This window comes from Antrostomus carolinensis, unplaced genomic scaffold (genome assembly GCF_000700745.2).
Source record: "Antrostomus carolinensis isolate BGI_N321 unplaced genomic scaffold, ASM70074v2 scaffold34259, whole genome shotgun sequence".
NCBI lineage: Eukaryota > Metazoa > Chordata > Aves > Caprimulgiformes > Caprimulgidae > Antrostomus > Antrostomus carolinensis.
The window spans coordinates 11,348-31,985 of NW_010338540.1; the positions used below are offsets into that span (position 1 = coordinate 11,348).

At 43.9% G+C, this 20,638-nt stretch overlaps 1 protein-coding gene across 1 annotated transcript; it reads right to left on the bottom strand.

Annotated features, from left to right (window-relative positions):
* Positions 1–741: 741 nt before the first annotated feature.
* On the bottom strand, positions 742–11,705 carry LOC104530846 (steroid hormone receptor ERR2-like; the record flags this gene model as incomplete). Its single annotated transcript, XM_010175553.2, has 2 exons — positions 11,303–11,705; positions 742–858 (listed from the first exon to the last, which is right to left on the bottom strand). Coding segments are annotated over exons 1-2 (514 nt in total), but the record flags the coding sequence as incomplete, so codon positions are not given.
* Positions 11,706–20,638: the final 8,933 nt, after the last annotated feature.

The window sequence follows — 20,638 nt, forward strand, 5'->3', positions numbered from 1 at the left end:
TCACCTCAGTGCCTCTCCCAGAAGGACCCAAGGGAAACAACGCTTTAAAGTAAATCCATAAGAATGCGTTTAATTGCCACTGAATTCCCTGTGGTTCACCTTGAATGGACAAGGACTGGGGAGGGGGGGTGGGGGGAAGGAAAAGCAGCACAAGAGAGCAGCTGAACACTGCTCCAAGTGTGCTGAACAGATCGATAGGCTGAGCGCAACGCAGGTTGAGCATGCAGGGCAGGGGACCCACAGCTCCCAGACAAACCTGTGCTACCCACCATCTTCAGAAAGCCTCCTGAGTGGGAATATGGGCAGACCTTCATTGCACACTGTGCCATAGCTCTGCATTAACTCCATCCTTCCCTTACAAAGCCCAGCCAGCCCAGTCATGATCACGCAAGAGCCTCTCCTCCCCAACACTGCAAAATGACTGGAGGGCAAGAGGAGCAACACCGTCCAACCTGGGGTTCCTTTGGGAAAGGGAACAGTCTGGCACGGCCAGTTTCCAGTTACTTGTCAAATCTGCAAGTGCTAGAAGTAATATCCTAGCATAAGGGTGCTGACTAGATCTACTCTCCTCTCTGCCCTTTTGGTCACTGCCCATCCTGACCCTTTTACAAAGCCTGTAAAAAGATACCTTTGGAAAGCCAGAGAGGGCAAGTGTGTAGTTAAGTCTAAAAGATCCTGCAAGGTCTGGAGTCCCAGGTGCTGTTGGGACAGAGAACAATTCTCAGTCTGACTCTGTCTTACCTTCTTTTAGCATCCCCACTTTGAGGCATTTCATGAAGCGACAGGCCTGACAGGACTTGCGCCTCCGTTTCGTGATCTCGCATTCGTTGGTGGCTGGACAGCTGTATTCAATATTCCCTGCAATCAAACACAGAGATGGTCACCCAGGAACCACATTCTCCACACTGATCCAGGGACAGGCTGTAATGCCCAGATATTCCCACCACCACCAGTCTGTATGTTTGCTCACTCATTTGCACACACACATATTATGAGACCACAGCTGGCTGATGATGGTTCTTAGGGAGCTCAGCACTACTTATTAGAACACATTTCAGAAAAAAGCAATACTGCTCTAAGCATTGAGAGAACCCTGTCCATCCCAGGGGCTGACTGCAATGATGGGCTGTCATGCACAACATGTCCTCCAGGCATATCATCATCCCTTGTGCTGCATCCTTTATAACCTGGCCTGTTCCCTGAAGTTCAGGGCTGAGCGTGGGAGCAGATCAGACATTAGCAGCATTCCCCTTGCTGCTAGTCTTGATCCATGTCAGTGGGATGGATGTCACCTGTCCTTTCTTGCCTTGCTTGAGGGACCAGGAAGCTCAGAGATGGCATTTCCTCCTTCGCTTCCTTCTGCCAGCTGGCATACTATGGGTAGCAGGGAAGCAGTAGGTCTGGATTGAGAAAGATGGGGAAGATGTCCTGTAAAATGAACACAGGCTCTCTATGAAAATCTTTCCAGTTTTACTTTATTAGTCCTTGTGTGCTTGCCTCTTATCCCTCTGCACAGAGCGTCAGTATTTCTTTCCTCATTCCCTTTCATTTCTGATCATCTCACAACACTTCACAACACTGCCTCCAAGACAAAACAGGAAAAGAAGCATCCCAAATTTATTTCTGGTCACATCATATTTTATCGTAAACCAATAATGTAACTGAAACATGGATGTGAGGGTCTGATAAGAGGATGTAAGTGGAATTATGATGGTTTACAGTGTAATGTAACAATTATTTAGTCAACAAACAGAAATGTCTGTCTCCATCCTGCCATTCATTTTGGAGGTGATGTTTCTGAAGAGGGCTATTCAATGTTTGCTGTGCAGCAGGACTGGAATTCTAAGCTCAGCAGTGATGTGTTGACAATGACAACACATTAAAGGCAGTCTAGCTACTGGGTAAGTCAGGCAGTTCTGAAAAGGATTTCTAAGTTCTACAGTCAGTTCAGAAGAATGGAAAAGTTGGTTTGGTGGTTTAGAGCAGGAAACTGAGATTCAAGAGTTCAGTCAGAGCTGTAGGGAGGAGTGTAGGTAAGAGCTGAGAGAACACACAATGTGTACTTCGTATACCATCAGATTAGAAGTAGAGCTTACGATTTAATAGCACGGGGAAAGGACTTTATTTTTGTTCCTACTTCTGCAATAGATTTCTACATTCTTGTGCAAGACCCTTCCTTCCTCTAAATGAGGACCAACAATCTGATACATACCAGTCTCTGGGGCTGGTGATTAGACCTTGGGGCTAACTAAGTGGCTGGAAAGCCCATTGGGAATCTGAGTAGAAAGACAGAGCACAGATTCAAAAGGTAGAAAGAACCATTTGATTTATCTCACTGTGCTTAGCCCATGCTGGGTGAAACCCCAGGAGCACATAACCCCCAAAGCCTAAAGGTGATCTGCTTGCTAGTTATAAACCTTCTATGTCTTGCCTCTTGTTTTGTCACAAGACTTGCAACTTGCCCCTAAGCTCCAGCCCAGCCACCAAATTCCTCACCATTGCTCATCTGCTCCCAAAATGCAGTTTGTCTGCAGGAGCAGAGTGTGCTGCACAAGTTGCTTCCATTCAGACTGTATTTTGTCATTGTGCAGCACCTGAATTTCAATAGCCAACAATGTATCAAGGTTCTCGGAGAGCTGGAAATTGAGATTCAGGCTTGATCTCAAGGTAATAAAAAAACTCCTGCTCTAGACACAGAGCTCCAGCACATTACAGACCCATAAGTACGGAGGCCCTGACCTCACGATCAGATAGGGGCACAGAACAGGAACAAACCTGGGATAAAACTCAAACACAGTCCTTTGGAAGGCTTTGCCTTAGTTTCAGTGCACACCTTTCTCATCAAAGCCAGAACCAGAGTTCTGGAGAGATGTAAGATTTCATGTTTTGTAGTCCCAAGGACAAAAATTTGCCCCCTCACACAGAGACACTACACCAAGAGCACTGAGCCCGCATAGCAGTGGAGGCAGTGACAGTCCTCATCTGGTAGCTCAAGGTCCGTGTACACTGTGTCAAGCAGATTCCCCAGCTTCCCCATGCCTCCAGCCCATGGACCCCTTGACAAGCAAAGTACTAGAAACTGTCTACAAAACCTACATTACAACTAAATGTGATGGTGTCAGAGTAGGTACTGGTTACCTACTGTATGCACATACTGTGTGTACAGCTTGAGTAAGCAGTTCGCAAAGGCACTTCTGTACTGGGATCACAACTGTTAAAGGAGTAGAGCCAGAGGAGGGTGGGCACTGGGCAAGCTCCCCTTCCTGGATGGCAAAGCACTGGCCATCACGTAGTGCAGAAGCCATGTGGTTTGCTGATAAGCACAGGTGAAAAAATACACCCAGCACTGGTGAGATGTCCCCTTCAGCATGCCTTATTGCCTTCACATTGAACACAGGCTCATGTGCCACTTCCACACACTGTGCCCAGTCTAAGGAAAAAAGCACCAGCAACTGTGTCTTACAGCCCTCTCTACAGGCACAAATGCTAGAGGTGAGGCCCACCGTACCCTCTTCACACAAGACAATGCTGCCAAAGTAAATGGAGTTTTTTATCAGGCCCTCAAACAAGCTCTGCACTGTATGGATTGAGAGCTACAGCTGGGGGCAATACAAAGAATCATAGACTGGTTTGGGTTGGAAGGGACCTTAAAGATCATCAAGTTCCAACCCAAATGCCATGACCAGGGACACCTTCCACTAGACCAGGTTGCTCAAAGCCTCATCCAGCCTGGCCCTAAACACTTCCAGGCAACGGGGCATCCACAGCTTCCTTGGGCAACCTGTTCCAGTGTCTGACCACCCTCACAGTGAAGAACTTCTTCCTAATGTCTAATCTAAACCTACCCTCTTTCAGCTTAAAGCCATCACCCCTTGTTCTATCACTACCTGCCCTTGAAAAAAGTCCTCCCTAGTCTTCCTGTAGGTCCCTTCAGGTACTGGAAGGCCACTGTAAGGTCACTGTGGAGCCTTCTCTTCTCCAAGCTAAACAGCCCCAACTCTCTCAGCCTGTCCTCAGCTGAAGAGCCCCCAGTCTCTCAGTCTGTCCTCATAGGAGAGGTGCTCCAACCCCCTGATCATCCTCATGGCCCTCCTCTGGACTCACTTCAGTAGGTCCATGTCCTTCTTATGTTGAGTGTCCCAGAACTGGATGCAGTACTCCAGGTGGGGTCTCACAAGATTGAAGTGGAGTAGAGGAGCAGAATCACCTCCCTCAACCTTCTGGCCATGCTTCTCTTGATGCAGCCCAGGATACAGTGGCCTTCTGGGCTGCGAGTGCGCATTGCCGGCTCATGTTCAGCTTCTCGTCTACCAGCACCCCCAAGTCCTTCTCCTCAGGGATGCTCTTGATCCATTCTCCACCCAGTCTGTATTTGTGCTTGAGGTTGCCCCGACCCAGGTGCAGGACCTTGCACTTAGCCTAAATACCTGCCATTACTGCAAGAAACAGGGACATCACCAGGGAAGGCATAATCAGCATTACCCAAGCAGAACTTGTCCAAGAAAAACTATAGTCTCCAAAACTTTAACGAAGTTCTCTAATTTTTTTTTTTTTTTTGGTGTCTCAATTTCTTTTATGGGTCCTGGGGCTGGCTGCCAGCACAGTGAACTGCACACAGCTCCTTGTAATTTCTGTAAGTGCCCTGTGATAAAGTGATGAGATTAACTCATCAAAATTCCAGGAGCCTCCCAGTGGCTGGGGGGCACACCGCCAGTGCAGGGGGCTCAGAGAGAGTCTTCCCTTCACTGCAGCAGCTGGGGGTGCTGCACAGCCCTGCAGAAGAGCATCAGCACACAAGGGTGCACATGGACAAGTCTGTACGCAAGTATAAAAGTCAACTCTCTGTGTGTCATGAAATGTGGATTACAGGACCCAAAAGGAAAGGGCAGAAAATGGGATAATCTAATAGACAAGGCCTTGCTTTGAACTGTTGCTTATTAGAAGAGATTTCCTTGACTTGGACAATATTTACATTTCATCTGAAAAAAACTGCTAGGACCTCACTGATGCCATGGTACAAGATTTACCTAAAAAATGGCTTCAGAAAATCAAGTGATGGGTGACCAGATCAGAGTTTGGATTTGTTCTAAGCCTTCATATGTGGCCGTGGAGGGCAAATCGCTTCCTCTCTGTGTCCTGAATTTCAGCTTTTGCCCTGAATCCTTTTTATCTCTGATTCTGAAGGTAAACACACCATTTGGGTCTCAATGAAAAGGGATCTGAAAACTGTAAAAAGGCCCTTGGTGAGTGCAGTGCCAGTCCAGCAGTTTCTCTGCCCTCAGGAGGCACCAGTCTCACCTCCTGCACCAGGTCAGGGAACATTGATAATATGCGTGGATTGGATTCTGTATTACCTTCGGCTTAAATTAGCCCTTTTAACTGAGGCACCATAGCCTGGGCCCTGGTGTGAGGAGAGGTACTTTGTGAAAATCAGAATAAAATCTCTCCAATGATCTGTATGAGGTAAGAGGAGTTATTTTTTAAGCCACAGTTTTCAAAGAAAATGATTCAAATATTGGACCTGTAAATCTGTACTTAGGCACTTATTCAAGTGACCTGATTTTCAGCAGGGCTGTCCTGTGCTTCCAGGGACATGTCCCTGATCTAGGTGTCTGAGTATACACAAGCATCAGCAGAGGCTCCTATTTTTGGAAAGAAAAAAATAAAAACCCAAATCAACACAAAAACCTAAAAAAACCCCACTCCACAACAAAAACCCCACCAAAACCAACTAAACAAAAAAACTCCCTACCCTATAATATGTGTTTATCTCTTGCAGGAAAATGAGATTTTGGAAAAGCAGGTGAGATAAGTCCTAGTGCTTGGATTAACCAAAATTTTACTTCATATGGCTTACACAGTAAGAAAAACATAAATGTGAGGACCAAGGCTTCAGGACTCTTGACACTCTGAGAGGAAAAGGGGATAGCTATAGGTGTAACCCCAGCACTGATGGCCTCCTCAGGGTGGCACACCTGGCTACTGCTCCACGGAAGAGCACTTGAACATTTTGCACAACCTCACTCAAATCAGCCTCCTGCTTGCATGAGGACACACTAGATGGGTCCTGTAGCTACCTACTGGCAGCAAGTTTGTCTGTAGGGTTTCTAACACAGAAATACTTTACTGAAGTTCCACAGAAAAGATTCTTCTGCATAGAGCTCTCCGTACAGATTCACTGAGGCAAAAAAACCTGACAAGACTAATAGAGCTGAGCTGCACTGGAGATGGTTGTGTGAATCTAAGTGCTAGAGCTGTGAATAGTAAGCAGCACTCAGGCACTAGATCCAAAGAATACTTTACTTTCCCTCATTATGCTTCAAAAGTTTTTGGAAAGCTCAGGACATCTGGTTTTTGGCTGTGAACTCCCACATGAGAAGTAGCAGCCATGTTTCTGAGAAGGACAGGAGGACAGGACAGTGCCTGGCTGCTGTGGCTGCTACTGTAGGGATACAAAACCTCCTTTTTGCATCTCACAGGCTCTTTTTTGATCTTGTGGATGGTAATGCTGTTCTGCTCAGGAAAATGAGCAAACTCTCTTAACTGCTCTTCCCTTACCAGGAGCCACTCTAACCACTGTAATGACAACCAGGAAGCCCTAGAAGACTACAGATTTTGTTAAAAGCCTGTTATAAATCCCTACAAGTCTTCTGAGCTGCATTATCCACGTTTTAAGCCCCTTATTGGTGTAATGGCATCCCAGTACAGCAGTTGTATTGGTATACTCATTGAGTTTGAAGCTGGCAAGACTCAAGCAGGGAATCCACAGATGCCTGATACATAACCTGCCTGTTCAGAAGGCAATGGTAAATACGTCTCTTCTCTCTGACTCTCCAACAACCAGTTCTCCCCAGTATCACTCCTTGCAAGTCCTGTTCTATCACCTTATGGGTATGAGTTCCAAGCACACAATAAGATGATTCACAAAGATCAGAGAGGGAAATGTTAATTCAGACTTATTTTGCTGAGCTTTAAGCTTTTATTTTATATTAATGGGTCATTTTAGAAATAGCCTTAGTTTTCACTATTTGAAGATGAAAAATAGATGAAGGGTAGTTATAGTCATGAATATGTTGAATAATAAAGGACTTATATGGTTACATAGCACTGTTATTAGTTAATATTCAGAATAGGCAAAACTACCTACCAGTTTTAATGACTGATGAACAAAAGATAATGACAATATATTTGATTGATATATAATGCTCTGTCTACTGAGCAAACTATTAAAAGAAGGAATAGAGTTGAGTTAGATTAAGAATTTGTATTCCATAAGAAATTCAGCATTTGCCTTTGTCCTAAATTTGGATGAAAGGATTAGCTAGGATTTCCATGGAATAGAAATTCCAAGTTTTAATTCAGAAACATCTGAAACACATTATCTTTCATGTAACAGACCCATTCCATTACATTCAACTAATATGAAATTCTTGGTTTCAAATCAGGTCTCTTTTAAGCATCAATAGTAGCTCACTTCAACATCCCCAAAATTCAGATTCTCTTCTGTCTTCGCTAGATTGCGCTTTCCACAATATTCACAAAGTGACACCCATGGCACCTGTTTTTATGGAGGACATTTGCATTTTGGAGGTAAATGCAGACTGCTGTTAGACTACAATGGGGACCCAAAGCACAGTTCCCACAATGCAATACAATGATAAAGAAACAGGATTAAAATTTTGTCAGACAGCGTAGCTGACCAAAAATGCTTCAAGTCAGTTCAGAGTTTCTGACTCTGCCTCAAACCATGGGAACTTCAGCCCTGGGGTTCAAAATAACAATAAAATTCAGAGAGAAAGGCCTGTAGTCCAGTAGCGTGTGCTGTCATCCTGTCTAAGGTTTTTGCCTTTCCATCTCAGCTATTGCCAGTGCTGCAAAGTGGAAATGATACACAGGTTTCCAGGCCTTGATCCTTCTCTTGGGCCGTGTAACACAACATGAGAGAGGTCACACGTGTGACCCCACCATAACCTATGGGACAGGTTAGGATGTGTTGTATGATCCTGTCTTAGTTCAGCAAAACCAGCCACTCAGTTCAGCTTGAAGTGAACCAATGGTTTGGATTTTCCTGACTTCTTTTTCTTTCCTGTCATCAAAATTCTCCTTGGAAAATCTGGGAATCTGACTTGGTAAAAATTCCACTTTTCTTTGGAAAAATCCTACTGATGGAAATCTCCCACATAGCAATGGTAGTGACCTCAATACTCAGAGGTCACTCAGAAATAACCAGCCATGTCCATGCTGGCCTTCAGCCTATCTTCTCCCCATCACTTGAAAAGCAACATCCCTCATGCGGTCCAGGACAGCCTGGCCTCACCTGGCTAAGGGGGAAAGTGAGTTGCAGAGCTGTCAGGCTCAAAGCAGGTCTGCAGCTTGGATGTCCATTCTTCCCACTGCTGTGGCAGCAGCAGGGAGAGCAGAGTGGCTATTGCAAGATCCTCCTGTCTCAAGACATGCAGGTTTTACATGAGTTACTGCATCTTAAAAAAGCAATAGGCAGACTGGGGTCACTTGTAACAGGGGAGGTGGGTAGTTGGAGGGCACACTTAGCATGAAGCTCTGTTTCATAATCAGAGATATCTAGATAGAGCTGCAGGAGTCTAATCACCCAGGACAGATTTAGAACCATTTTATAGCAGCATGCACACCTATTACTTAACAAAGTTACCAAACATAGGGCCACCAGATTAAGTACTTTCATCATAGTCATTAGTTTTTCATCTTGCAATAGACGAGAAGTGAGAGAGGTGAAGTGGTTGGTCCAAGACCACAAAAGCTCGAGTATGAATCTACATACTGCAACTCCTGAGCACCTGTGAAATCCTGGGGTCATAGCTCCACTTCTGTGATCAAACCATTGAGTCAATGCCATTCCGAGATACCAGGATCATGGCAAGTCTTTTGATACTAGCAGGGAATGCAATTGTATAATATACACATCTGCATGCTTTCAGCACACCCTATATCGAAGTTAGGCAGCCTGGATGGATATTTTCCCACTTCTTCAGTTAGATGCTTAACACATCTACAGAATCAAATAGAGTTGCAGGATGAACACCTTTTGGAAATGTTTTTGCCACTTGCCATCTCTTTTATGTGATTTTTAAACCTTTCCCCTGCATACCAGGGCTGTGCTGGGGTATCACATGCACTGCAGCAGAACCCTGGGGATGCATTTTCTTGACTCAGCCAAACTCTGCAGCTCTATTTGCTGTCCACTCCCCTGGGCTCAGCCTTCAGCTCCACTGCTGAAATTGCTCACCTTTGGGCACAGAACACTCAACTCTCCCACTCTCAGGAATAAAAGCATTTTGGTACCTCAGTTGCCAGCCCAAGCTGATGACAGAGTGAGAGAAATTTGCACCTCTTCCTTTCCCCCATCTGTTACACGTTAACAGGCAATCAATTAGGGAACCACAGGGAGAATATGGCTGTGCTGGGGAGAGGGGGTCGGAAGGAAGCATTCTCCCTTCTTAGGATTAAGTCAGCTGACATATCACCCAGGCTGATACAGGCTCTAGTTACTGCCACCCTACATCATTTTCTTTTTATTTTCTCTGAAAACTCTTCAAAAGTTGCTAGGTCTTTTTCTCTCTCCCCAGGTTAGGCCTCTCTTCTGCTCTGCTGCAGAGATGCTCCAGTACTGCTCCCATGAGGGGACAGTTTTTCAGTCTCTTCCTCTATAAGGAGTCCCTAGGGCTGTACTTCAGAGTACCACCCTATCCCTCCTTTAGCACCTGAATGTGCCAAAAAGAAACACTGGGAGTGAGTCCAAGTGCTGGAGGAGGGACAGAGTCAGTGCTGACAGTCAGAAGTCCAAGTAAAAGTTCACATTCAATCACAGGAGATTCAGCAATGACAAATCACAGAAATGCTGCCAGAAAACAGGAAACAAGCCAATGCTCCAGAGATGGCCGTGCTTTCCACACAGCATAATAAAACAGGAAGAGTCAGTGGGGCAATACAGAGTCATTATTTCCACAGTTGGATAATAGTAAGGAGAGACATCTAGAATCTAAGAAATTAAGCTAGAAATAGTGGATTCTGTGGAGACCTGGGCTGAACTTCACCCTGTATTTCTCTGCTCACTCCAGAGTTGAACATCCTCAGTGACAGAGTGTAATCAGGCCCATTCAATGAACTAAAATGAGTGCTCTTCCCACATATGCATTTCTTCCATTTCACAGGAGACGAGGAAGCATTGGTGTGGCGGACTGACCCCAGCCAACAGCCAAGTACACACTCAGCTGCTTGCTCACTGGACATCTGTCCTCACCATGGTTGGGTAAACTCAATACACTTTCCACTGGAACGTGAACAGTCCTGTCCTTTTTCCAGTTAGAGAGTGTAGGAAATAAAGGGAGTAAGTGTATGTCCAGGCATGTTTGCTCACATGAGGCCTGCTTGTGTAAGTACACCCAAGCATCTGTGGATATCAGAGGCTGCCTGGATGCACTCCTGCTTTTGGCCATATTCTTGTACCCATGTGTGTGCACATCTGCAGCATACCCTTTTGGCAGTCAGGACACAGCCATACACCTCATATGTGAATTGTACATGCAGGAGCAATGCACTGCAATTCATCTAAATATACATGTGCTGAGGTTTTCAAAATCACCTGAGGAGTTTCTCATCCTTAGTAAGACTGACAAAAAATGGGTATCTCTATCTCCTTTAGTGCATAAATTTTTTATCTCCAAAGAAGTTACATCTTAATGGAAAAGGCTGGTGGAGCTGGAAAAGGAGGAACACAGGATTGATTCTCATCCAAGTGCCCTGTCCAGCCTTGTGGTGAGGTCTGTATGGAGTCCACGGCCACAGATTAAGACTGGCAAAACAGAGTGAGAACCTCCCTACTCCTGTAATGCTGGAGATTTCACCTCAAGGTACAGACTTCTCTAAAGAGATGCCATCTCTGGGCAGGGGTATCCACTTTCCAAATGGGCCTTAAAACCACGTTTAGAATGCAAAGCACTTCCTTTCCAGGCTGTACTCCACCACCAACCATGTTATCAGGGTATCAGTGCCACTAGCAGAGGCAAGAAGATCCACTAGGCCAGATGGTAGCCAGCCAGGCTAGGAACTTGGCAAAGGTTCCTGCCACCATAAAGCCTAACTTCATGTCCAGGTTGATTTGGAAGGACCAGAGCTGAGCAGGATGGAAGGTTAGGTGAATTACATTCACCCCTCCTTTGCCCTCTTTTATATGACATGGATACACTGCAGTCTCAGAATATCTAGAGCCTCCTCCCTTTTTTTACTATGGAGAGAATGTCTTAGTTTCCCTCCCTTCCCACCATACCTTGAATAGTCCTCTTGAAGAAGGCTTTGCATGCCTCACAGGAAGCCACGCCGTAGTGGTACCCAGAAGCAATGTCCCCGCACACCAGGCACAGCCGCTTGGGGATTGCATTGAGCATGTACTCGCACTTGGTGGGCGAGTCCTCCATGATGGCGCTGGCACAGTCGTCGTAACGCTTACGGCAGGACCCACCACCAATCCCTGTGCCATTGAACATGGGTGGTGAGTCTAGGCCATTGGGGTGGCCACCCATGGCGATGCCGTAGCCACCGCTAGCATCGGAGGAACCGCTCGGGCTGTGGTGGCTGATGGCGTCGATGCCAGAAGATGGGCTGGAGGGCTCAGTCTTGATGAAGGACCCACAGCTGGAGGAGAGGTGCCGCTCCTCTGTGGCCATTCTGCCGAGCAGCCTGCAGGGAGAGAGCAAAGGCACTCAGCGGCCTCCTGGCCAAACCTAGCTCCATGTTGGTCAAAAGAGAGCCCTCCTTTTCCCACCTCAGCCCAACTACAATTGGCTCAGGCAGTTCAACACCCACCCAAGTACTTCTCCTTCAGGAATATCAGTACAACTCACTAAGAACAGCCTGCCTACTTGTCACAAACTCACACTAGAATAAAGTCAAGGCTATTTGTGCAGATCACAATTTCAGGTTGTTCACAGGCTGCAGTGCTGCGAAGGGGCATCAGTGCTGATGAGGCATAATCTACTCTGGGGACAGCAGAAGGGAATAAGCCTGTCTATGGCAGGCCAGGTGAAAAAGATGTTTGGTTAGTTCAGGATCCACTGCCCTGGCTCTAAGCAAAAGGTTCACTAGCAGACCCTGCGGGAAGAACCTGCTCATATTGGATTTTAATTTGTAATACATAAGTCTCTGATTAATTTTCATGTTGGATTCCTTCCCCCTTGCTTCACTAACATCACTAAAAGGGGAGCTTAGAAACTGAAGGAAAATCATTTGATCAAAAGTTTCATCCAGTTTAATCTTAAATCTTAATCTTTCCTCTATTTTCTAGTATAAAGTTTTTACATGGAGACACTTTTCTCAAGTTCCCACTTAGAGAGAGGGTTATGCTATTAAGCGTATGGAAAGAACTGCATCTTTACCAAATTTGCAAGTTCTTATTTATTGTAGTCACAGAAAGTCTTACTCCTTATGTAAATGTTCAGTCTGTTTTCAGAACACTGCTAATTTCTATTATATCTTATTATATCCAGGGATTACTTCTGCGGTGTATGAACAAACAAAAAAAATCACACTTTTATTTCCCCATACTGTATGTGCAGCCTTCCAGGCTCCCTGAGCAACTCCTGACTCTCCTTCTCAGGAAGTGTACTTTTGCCACGTTCTCCTCATTCAGCTCTTCATTATCTATATAATTGTTCTTCACACAGAAGTTTTTGCAGAGCTCTTATCTGCTTCATCATGCATCTCTGAACTTCCTCTAGTCTGGCTATTTCTGTTCTGTCCAGAACTGAGTTCAATGAGCCAGCTCCTCAGCATCATGAAACTGGCACTGCTCCATCACTTCTCCAGCTGAAGGTCTGGACAGTAGTCAAGACAAAGGCACACCATCAATTACCTACTGACGTTACCATATTTTCAATGTTATTTTCAGCCTATCTATTATATAACTCCTTACATTGTTTGCTTTTTTTCTCTTTAAATTAAAATCTAAATTGTTACCATTTCTTCAACAGAGAATATCAGCAAGTTACTTACTGCAATCCTCAGATCTTTTCCTGAGTTGCTACAGTTAATTTAGAATCCATTAAGATGTATTAAAAGATCAAATTAATGCCTTCTGGTGTGCAATGTTTTGCAATAGTCAACAGTATATTTCATCTACCACTGTGCCATCCATGCACCCAGCTTTATTAGGATCCTCTGGAGTTCTTCAGTCTTCCTTGATAATTTGATGTCATCTGCAGAGTCTCATTCACCCACTTCCCAGATCATTAACACATGGATCAAACACCACAACACTGGTCTTTGTGGGTGATTCATGTTAACCTTTATCGTGCTGAAAATTGACTTATCTTTCTTTCTGAGTAGGGTATGTCTACCCTTTTTTTTCCTGTCTCAGACACTTTTTAATTGATAATAGTATTAACCTGAGAGGTTAAATTTTCCCTTCAGCAAGATAATTTGTCAAAGGCTTTTAAGAAAACCTAAATACATGCATTTTCCTGATGATATGTTCAAAGAATTCTGACTGACTGGGGATGCTTGACTTTTCTTCTGCTGGAAGCTGGTTTAACGTTACCATACCATGGTCATGTGGGTAATTTCTATTTCAGTTTCAGCCTATTTACCTGGTATTTGTGGCAACTCCTTCTGCCAAAAACTCAAACCTGTCAGGGGACAGGACAAAAATTTCTGTGATATAGCAAGGCTGGAGTGCACATGTATATGTATCACACCTGTGTTTGTTGATATGAAGGTACATGTTTGATATGCAGCAACTTCACAGTCCTGCATCCTTATGAGCTCACTTGACCCAAGTATCTCCTAATTTTCCCTTCTCTGTTTCATTCTTGATGTTTGACCTCATCTCCTATCTCTGAGATTGATCAGCCAAGTCTGTTATTTGGCAAGACTGTTGACCTTGAGAGTATGGGAAGGCATCTCACATTCCTCGGCTGCTTTGCTTGGTGTTACTTGAGAGGAATCCAGAGTTTGGTCCCTCTCAGAGACAGCATGATGAGTTGATGAATGCCCATGCTTTGCCCAGAGAGTCACCCTGGACAAGAGGCCGTGGAGCAGTTACAGAAATAATTGCTGCAGGTGCATTCATCTTTAATCCCACAAGGCACCTAGACAGATTGCAGATGTCCTGGTATAATGCCAGCTGATTGTATGAGGAAGATGAAGCTTTGCTAGCTGAGACCAGATCTTAGCATCTCACAACAAAGCTGAAAGCTGCTGTGCTGGCCAGATTCTGGAACCCTTCCCTACGCTAGAATTGCATTTGTAGTAAAAACCTGAAGATCAATGGGCACAATAACATGAGAATAGGGTCTCGTTATTGAGAAAATGGAAGACAAAACCACCATAAAAACATTGTGCTGCACTGAGGAACCCCACAGTAAAAGGAGTTGGAGTTGTAATGTTAAGGGCAGACAGAAGACAACACTATGAAAAGGCATGATAAGGAGGTGAGCTGTACTGTCAGATTCAGTCAGCAGAGTTCAGAACCCAGCTTCTGTCTCTTAAAAAGCCCAAAATTCATAGAAGACCCACTGAGGTATTTTCCCACACTGCAAAAAGAAAAAAAAAAAAGAAAAGAAAAGAAAAAAAAAGGGGGGAGATCAGTCTCCTAGGACCAAGTCACTTCTCAACTCACAACCTCAATTAAGGAGCCTTCCTCCCCAAGGCAGGCAAACAGTGACTATCTGATGGTGAATCAAAGATAGCAATAATCTCCCTACATTCTTACAGCTGAGGATGCTCCTGTTCCCTTCCAGGAGACAGTAATACATAGCGAGTTCTGGTTAGATGTGGACACATGCTTTAGAGGCAAAAGTCCTTAACAGTAGGATGGATCAAAGATCATAGCTAAGGTGACTCCAGCCATTCTAGAGCTTGAGTTTTCCCTTTCTGGCCTCTGGAACAACTTGCACAGTTGGTTGTTGTTGGGCAGCACACACACTGAGTTAAGGCTCACCAGCTCTGACTTTCTGCAAGTCTCATGGAGATCCCGTAGTGATTTCTAAACAGACTTGGAGTGTCCCCTGGCAATGAAATACAACATCTTGAACTTCAAGAAGAAGAGCTAAATGTTTTTTGCTAAGAGTTCAAAGTGATGAACAGACGTTTTGCTCAGCTCTAGTTACCTTAATAGGAATGTAAAAGGAGAGAGACTTGATCCAACTCTCCTCTGTGCTGGCACAGGAAACTCCGTTACTATTTCTGTGCCCATGTAACAGGCTTAGAGGTTCTAAACATTTCGTTCTTTTCACCTTTCCTCATCATAGGTCATTCCCTCTAATCCCTTTAGCATCTTTGTGTCCCTTCTCTGGATTTGTTCCAACTCGCCTGGGTCTCTTTTGCAGCAAGGTGCCCCAAATCACACAGTGCAATGCCACAGCACTACGGGGGAGAGTCAGTCTAGAAAGAAAGCAGCTGGACAGACATACGGACCAACTGAGCAGTGGCTTTTCCAGACATGAGGTTGCACATCAGCTCACATCATTTGATAGCCACTATCTCACTGGAACCTCTCCGAACATAAGCTGCTTTTGCCACCATGCTCTGCACAACACGAAATTTGGAGATCCTCCTTCTTCCAAAGTAGATCCAGTATAATCTTTAAATCATACACTAATTGCCACTTGTTATACCAAAGCCTTATAATAAGCCACAATAATGCTCATTTTTTCAGCCTAGCACTTCTTTTTTCTACTCTGATTTTTTTTTTTTTTTTTTTTACATATTTCTTTCAGTTGTGCCAACTGTAAATTTGAGAACTATTCCTTTTATATTTTCCTCTGGGTCACTAATGAATATTTAAAACCAAAACACTGCCCTTTTGGACACCACCTTTGAAGAAGGATAAAGAATGTCTCTAACCCTTCTGTTTACACTCTGTCAGCTAATCCATGATTCATTTCACAGGATTTGTATCAAAACCAATTTGGTCTAATTTCCCTAATAAGATCTTGAACAGCTTTGTGTCAAAAGCCTATGCATGGTCCAGAGACAGTCTATTCATTGCATTCCTTCTTCCCACTAATTATCTAATTGTATCAAGAAAGGTTATTGTCTGCTGTACTCCTGTTTCATAAACCCACTGCTGTTTATCACTGACAATGTCATTAGCCTTTATGCGCCCATAACTGCCCTCAGACAAGCACACTCCAATCTCAGGGATTCTGGATGTAAATACACTGGTTTAGACCAAGTCGAGATTGCACTTTAGGTGTTTATCCATTAACGTTATCTCCCTTGGGCAGTGATGTTGGGTTAACATTACAAGTTTCTCCAGTTCTTCTCTAGCTTTTCACCTTTTGCTGTTTCTCTATCACGGCTGGACTACTTATGAGCTTAATGCGTTCTTGAGAGCAACAGCAATAATAAGAGAGGGAAAGACTGCTAGATGGATACAACCAGAAAGGGACAATTGATTAGTGTTATAAAATCAAAGCAGTAAATATTGCCCCCGGGTTGGTTTTTTTTTCCTTTTAAACTTCAAGGATTACAAGTTTGGGATCCATGTAGATAAGGCTATTTTATTGCACATCCTTTGAGATTATTTTTGCCAGAAACAGTCACCTCTTTACCCCACTTCTGGATACAAAATTTACAGGAATTCAGTACTGTACAAGCCTTCACCTGACTCAAGAGAAAACACTCACACCTGCTTAGCAACACAGCCAGAACAATATCCAGCTTTGTAACAGAAAGTAACTTTTCCCCACCAGAAGAATTCTCTATAGGCTCATGGGATCCACAATTCAGTAACTTAATTGCATCTGAACATCTAAGTGCAGAGGCAAACCCAAGTATTTGACCCTGTGCCTTCTCCACACAGCACTCCTTATTCCAAACTGGATCAAGGAAAGTTCAGAGGCAATGCTGCTGAGCTTCTTTAGTGTCTGATCCTCATTATGTGATCTTCAACAGGAAAGTGCTAAGTATACTCTAGTTTCCTGGAGGAAGGTAAGGAATGGGCACCAGGAATTCTGCCATGTAGGCCAGTCCCTTCCTCAGTATCTTCTGATAAAATCACACACTCACCAACCCAACATGTTGGAGATTTCCAGTAGTAAGACTGAAATTATAATTAAAATGAATGGTGAAATACAGCTGTAGGACTAGTAGCAGATGAGGGAAAGGGAGAGTGAGAGAACACTCAGACCCTCCTCAGTCAAAACCTTCTCTATTTTGGGCACAAGGAGAAATCTAAAAGGTCAGAAATGGGCTTTTTTGAGTGGTTCTCACAGTTGGATGTGGATTTCAGAGAGAATGAAATCTTGACTTTTTTTGAAGTTCTCTAAGATCTACCATTAAATTGAAAACCACTGCAGGTGAGATGCCTGTACAGCTTGTAACTTTCAGGTACCCTATAGCTGTGCTTGTGGAACTACACTTGCAATCTGAAGTCCACAAACAAGGAGTCCTCACAGCAGATTCAAGCTTTACTGACCAAAACTAAGAAGACTGCCATTATAAACCTGCTCACTTCAGGCCCCGGATTGTAACCAAAGCACATTTTGGATTCCATAGACATTTTTAAATGAACCTTCAAAGACCAAAGAAGCTTTAATCTGCAGAAACACCAATGATTTAGAGATAAAGCATCCAACCTCTTCTCTGGTACAGACATATTTTTGCTATCAGTAATAGTTAGCCCCGATGCCATAAACCTGCACTGCATGTGTAAATGAGATGTGAATGCCATGATACCATTTGGGCAACACGGACCTTGAGTCCTTTGTCAGCCACATCAGAGATCTTTGCATGCCACAGCTGGCAGACAAACAATACAGATCAGCTTCTCGAACACTGTCTGCAACTTCAGTAGCAAGCCAAATTTTGTCAGGTTTGGGTTTTTTTGGTTGTTTTTTTTTTTTTTTTCCAGATACAGGGGACAGAAATAAATAATGTTTTCCAAGTCTCAGGCTAGATGTGACAGCTGAAATAACAGCCAGTATAATTTTAGGTCACATATTCAAAGAGTTAATGTCATGCAGCTGAGATGCCCACACCTGTTGGGTGATTCGCTCTTACCATGGACAGCTCACACACATGCTGCCATCCCTGCCTCTCAAATTGAGGACACCCACCGCGGTGCTAGGGAGGCAAGGGGTCAGCACACCCACTGGTTTCTCCTGCTCTTCTATTCAATATGGACATCATCCAGAGACTCCTCATCTTTACTGACAGCTCCTCTCCATACAACAGTCCAAGAATAATGGGACCTGCCAACATGCCACTTTACTCCGGTACAGTGGATAACTGTAGATAACCCACCATACCAGGCACAGGCCAAGAAGTTGTTCTGGGCTTATTCAATCATACAGGAACATATCCCATTCCCAGGGAAAACTTCATTTCTCTCTGTGGGTAAGCGAGAGTTTGGGTAGTACATAGGTGATGGGCAGGATCATAAAGATAAATCACCAAGTTACCAGCACATAGGCTTTTGAGGTTTTTTGTTTAAATCACAACATTTTGCATTGCTATAAAGGAAAACAGAGAATGAGAACCTCACATCAATCTAAATATTTTTCTCTGGAGTGCAGATATTATTTCAAATACTTCTGTCATGTTTGCTAGGGGCAGCTCCCTTTGGTTCGCATGGGTATGTTTCTATTCCTTAAAGCATGGCAAACCCCAGACAGCCTGTTCACAAGGCATTTGTCCATAATAGGCCCCCACAAATACTACGTACTTGTCTTTGGAACAAAGATAAACCATAACTTTGCAAAAAGCTGATGAGCTTACTCTCTAGTTTGAAGTAGAAAGCATTGTATGACTTCTACTCCACAGCATGAACACCAACCTGTAGTTCACAAACCTGGACTGCCAGGTTGTAATAAGGTCCAACTGTCAGCATTTTATTCTGAAAGAGCAACACCATCCTAATTCCAATTACAGTCTTTTTCCGTTGCTTTTGGCTTTGCTGAGCATTTGGACCTGGCTTATTTTGTAAAAATGTATCACATTTGGCCTGCCTTTCACCTTTGCTCTGGAGAAAGGTATAGATTTTTTAATTTGACAGTGGGTCAGGGGAAGAACTTTTGAGTCAGGAGACTGAAGAAGCTAAAATGAAAATATGTAAAGAAGCCAGCAAAGTCCCACAGCTCCCCAGCTGCAAGAACCTACCTAGAGACCTGTCTCCGGGGGTCATTTCCCCCGGTATTCCTGAAGAGAACTGGGTTGTATGAGACCTACTGAAGTGTGTCGCTGGATGAGACCAGTTCTGCTATGTAGACTGAAGGAACACACTCCTTGACAGCAGGGGAAATGCAGGCCCAAGCTGGGCTCTTCTGCAAGCTAAGGAGGTGGAGACAGCAAGTGCTCATATTCTAGCTCTTATACAAATAGTATTTGCTTATTTAATGCCCAGGAGACATTTTATCCCTTTGACCCATTGCATAACCAGAACCCAGTTACATATCGGGAGATCTTCTCTAGCCCGAGTTAGCTCACCCTGATGAAAGCTGCCGCAGCAAACTGCCTAGAAGCTGCTTAATAAATAAAAAAGGCTTCTCACGGGCAAAAGACATTACAGATTTCCTACTAGTCACTTTTGTTAGTAAATGGTAAGAAGTATTGCACATATGAAGTGACAATTAGTCTGGAGGTGTGACATATATTATCAGTTCACTCTCTTATTAACACATCACCTTTTGAAGGTACCTTGCCCTCTGGTGTACTAATTGCACTCCCTCCAGACTGAATTGCTCTAGCGCTTGAGCTACTGCTTCATGCTTATACTTATTGTTGATATCACAGCAAAACAAGAACCAGGATTGACTTGCTGTTCACTGTCCATCTAAATTCTACCACCACCCTTTTCCCCCCATGTTATTCTGTGTTTCACGTTTCCAGGCTGCCTGTACCTTCTTTCCCCACTACTTCTACATCTCAAAGACTGCTCACACCAGTTCAACAATTTTGCCTGCATACAGCAAAGCTGCAACTCAATCCCTGTTAAAATGCTCAGCTAGACCTTCATTTCTTCTTGAACGTCTTTCTTTACACTCTGCCTATCTAGGGCACTTATAATCTATATCTCTCAGTATCTTCAGTGTCCTTCAGACACTCGTGAATGAGACCCATACAACAACATATTCAGTAAAGCACACTTCAAACACTTGTACGCCAGAATTTTGCTTCCACTTTTTCAACTGGGAAAGGAAAGGAAAACCTTCAGCACTGCCATTCATATCGTATTTATTTTTGCATCCCTACCTGATCCCTCATCTCATCTCACATAGACCTTTTCTTTCACTCAGTATCCTCATAGCATTTCTGAGAGAAAACTGCCACCAGTGCAAATTCTTCAGCCTGCACTTCTTTGCATTTAAAGATATCTATTGAAGACACCCCTCCCTTCAACCTTGCCTACAATTTCTTATGAACAATGGTAGGGAAAAAAGAGAGACCCAGAGGTATTGGTTAATTCCTCTACATGTTTGAGGAAGGAGTTAGGATGGGAGATACCTACAAATCAAGGACATCATCCTAGAAACAAATGCGAGAAGAGACAAGAATTAACATTTATTTCTGAGTATCAGTTTACTGAAAGGGGACTCTAGGTTTATTCAGACAAAATCTAAACTTGTGTGTTTTCCAATCTGGATGCATTTAGGAATTCTCTGAGTTT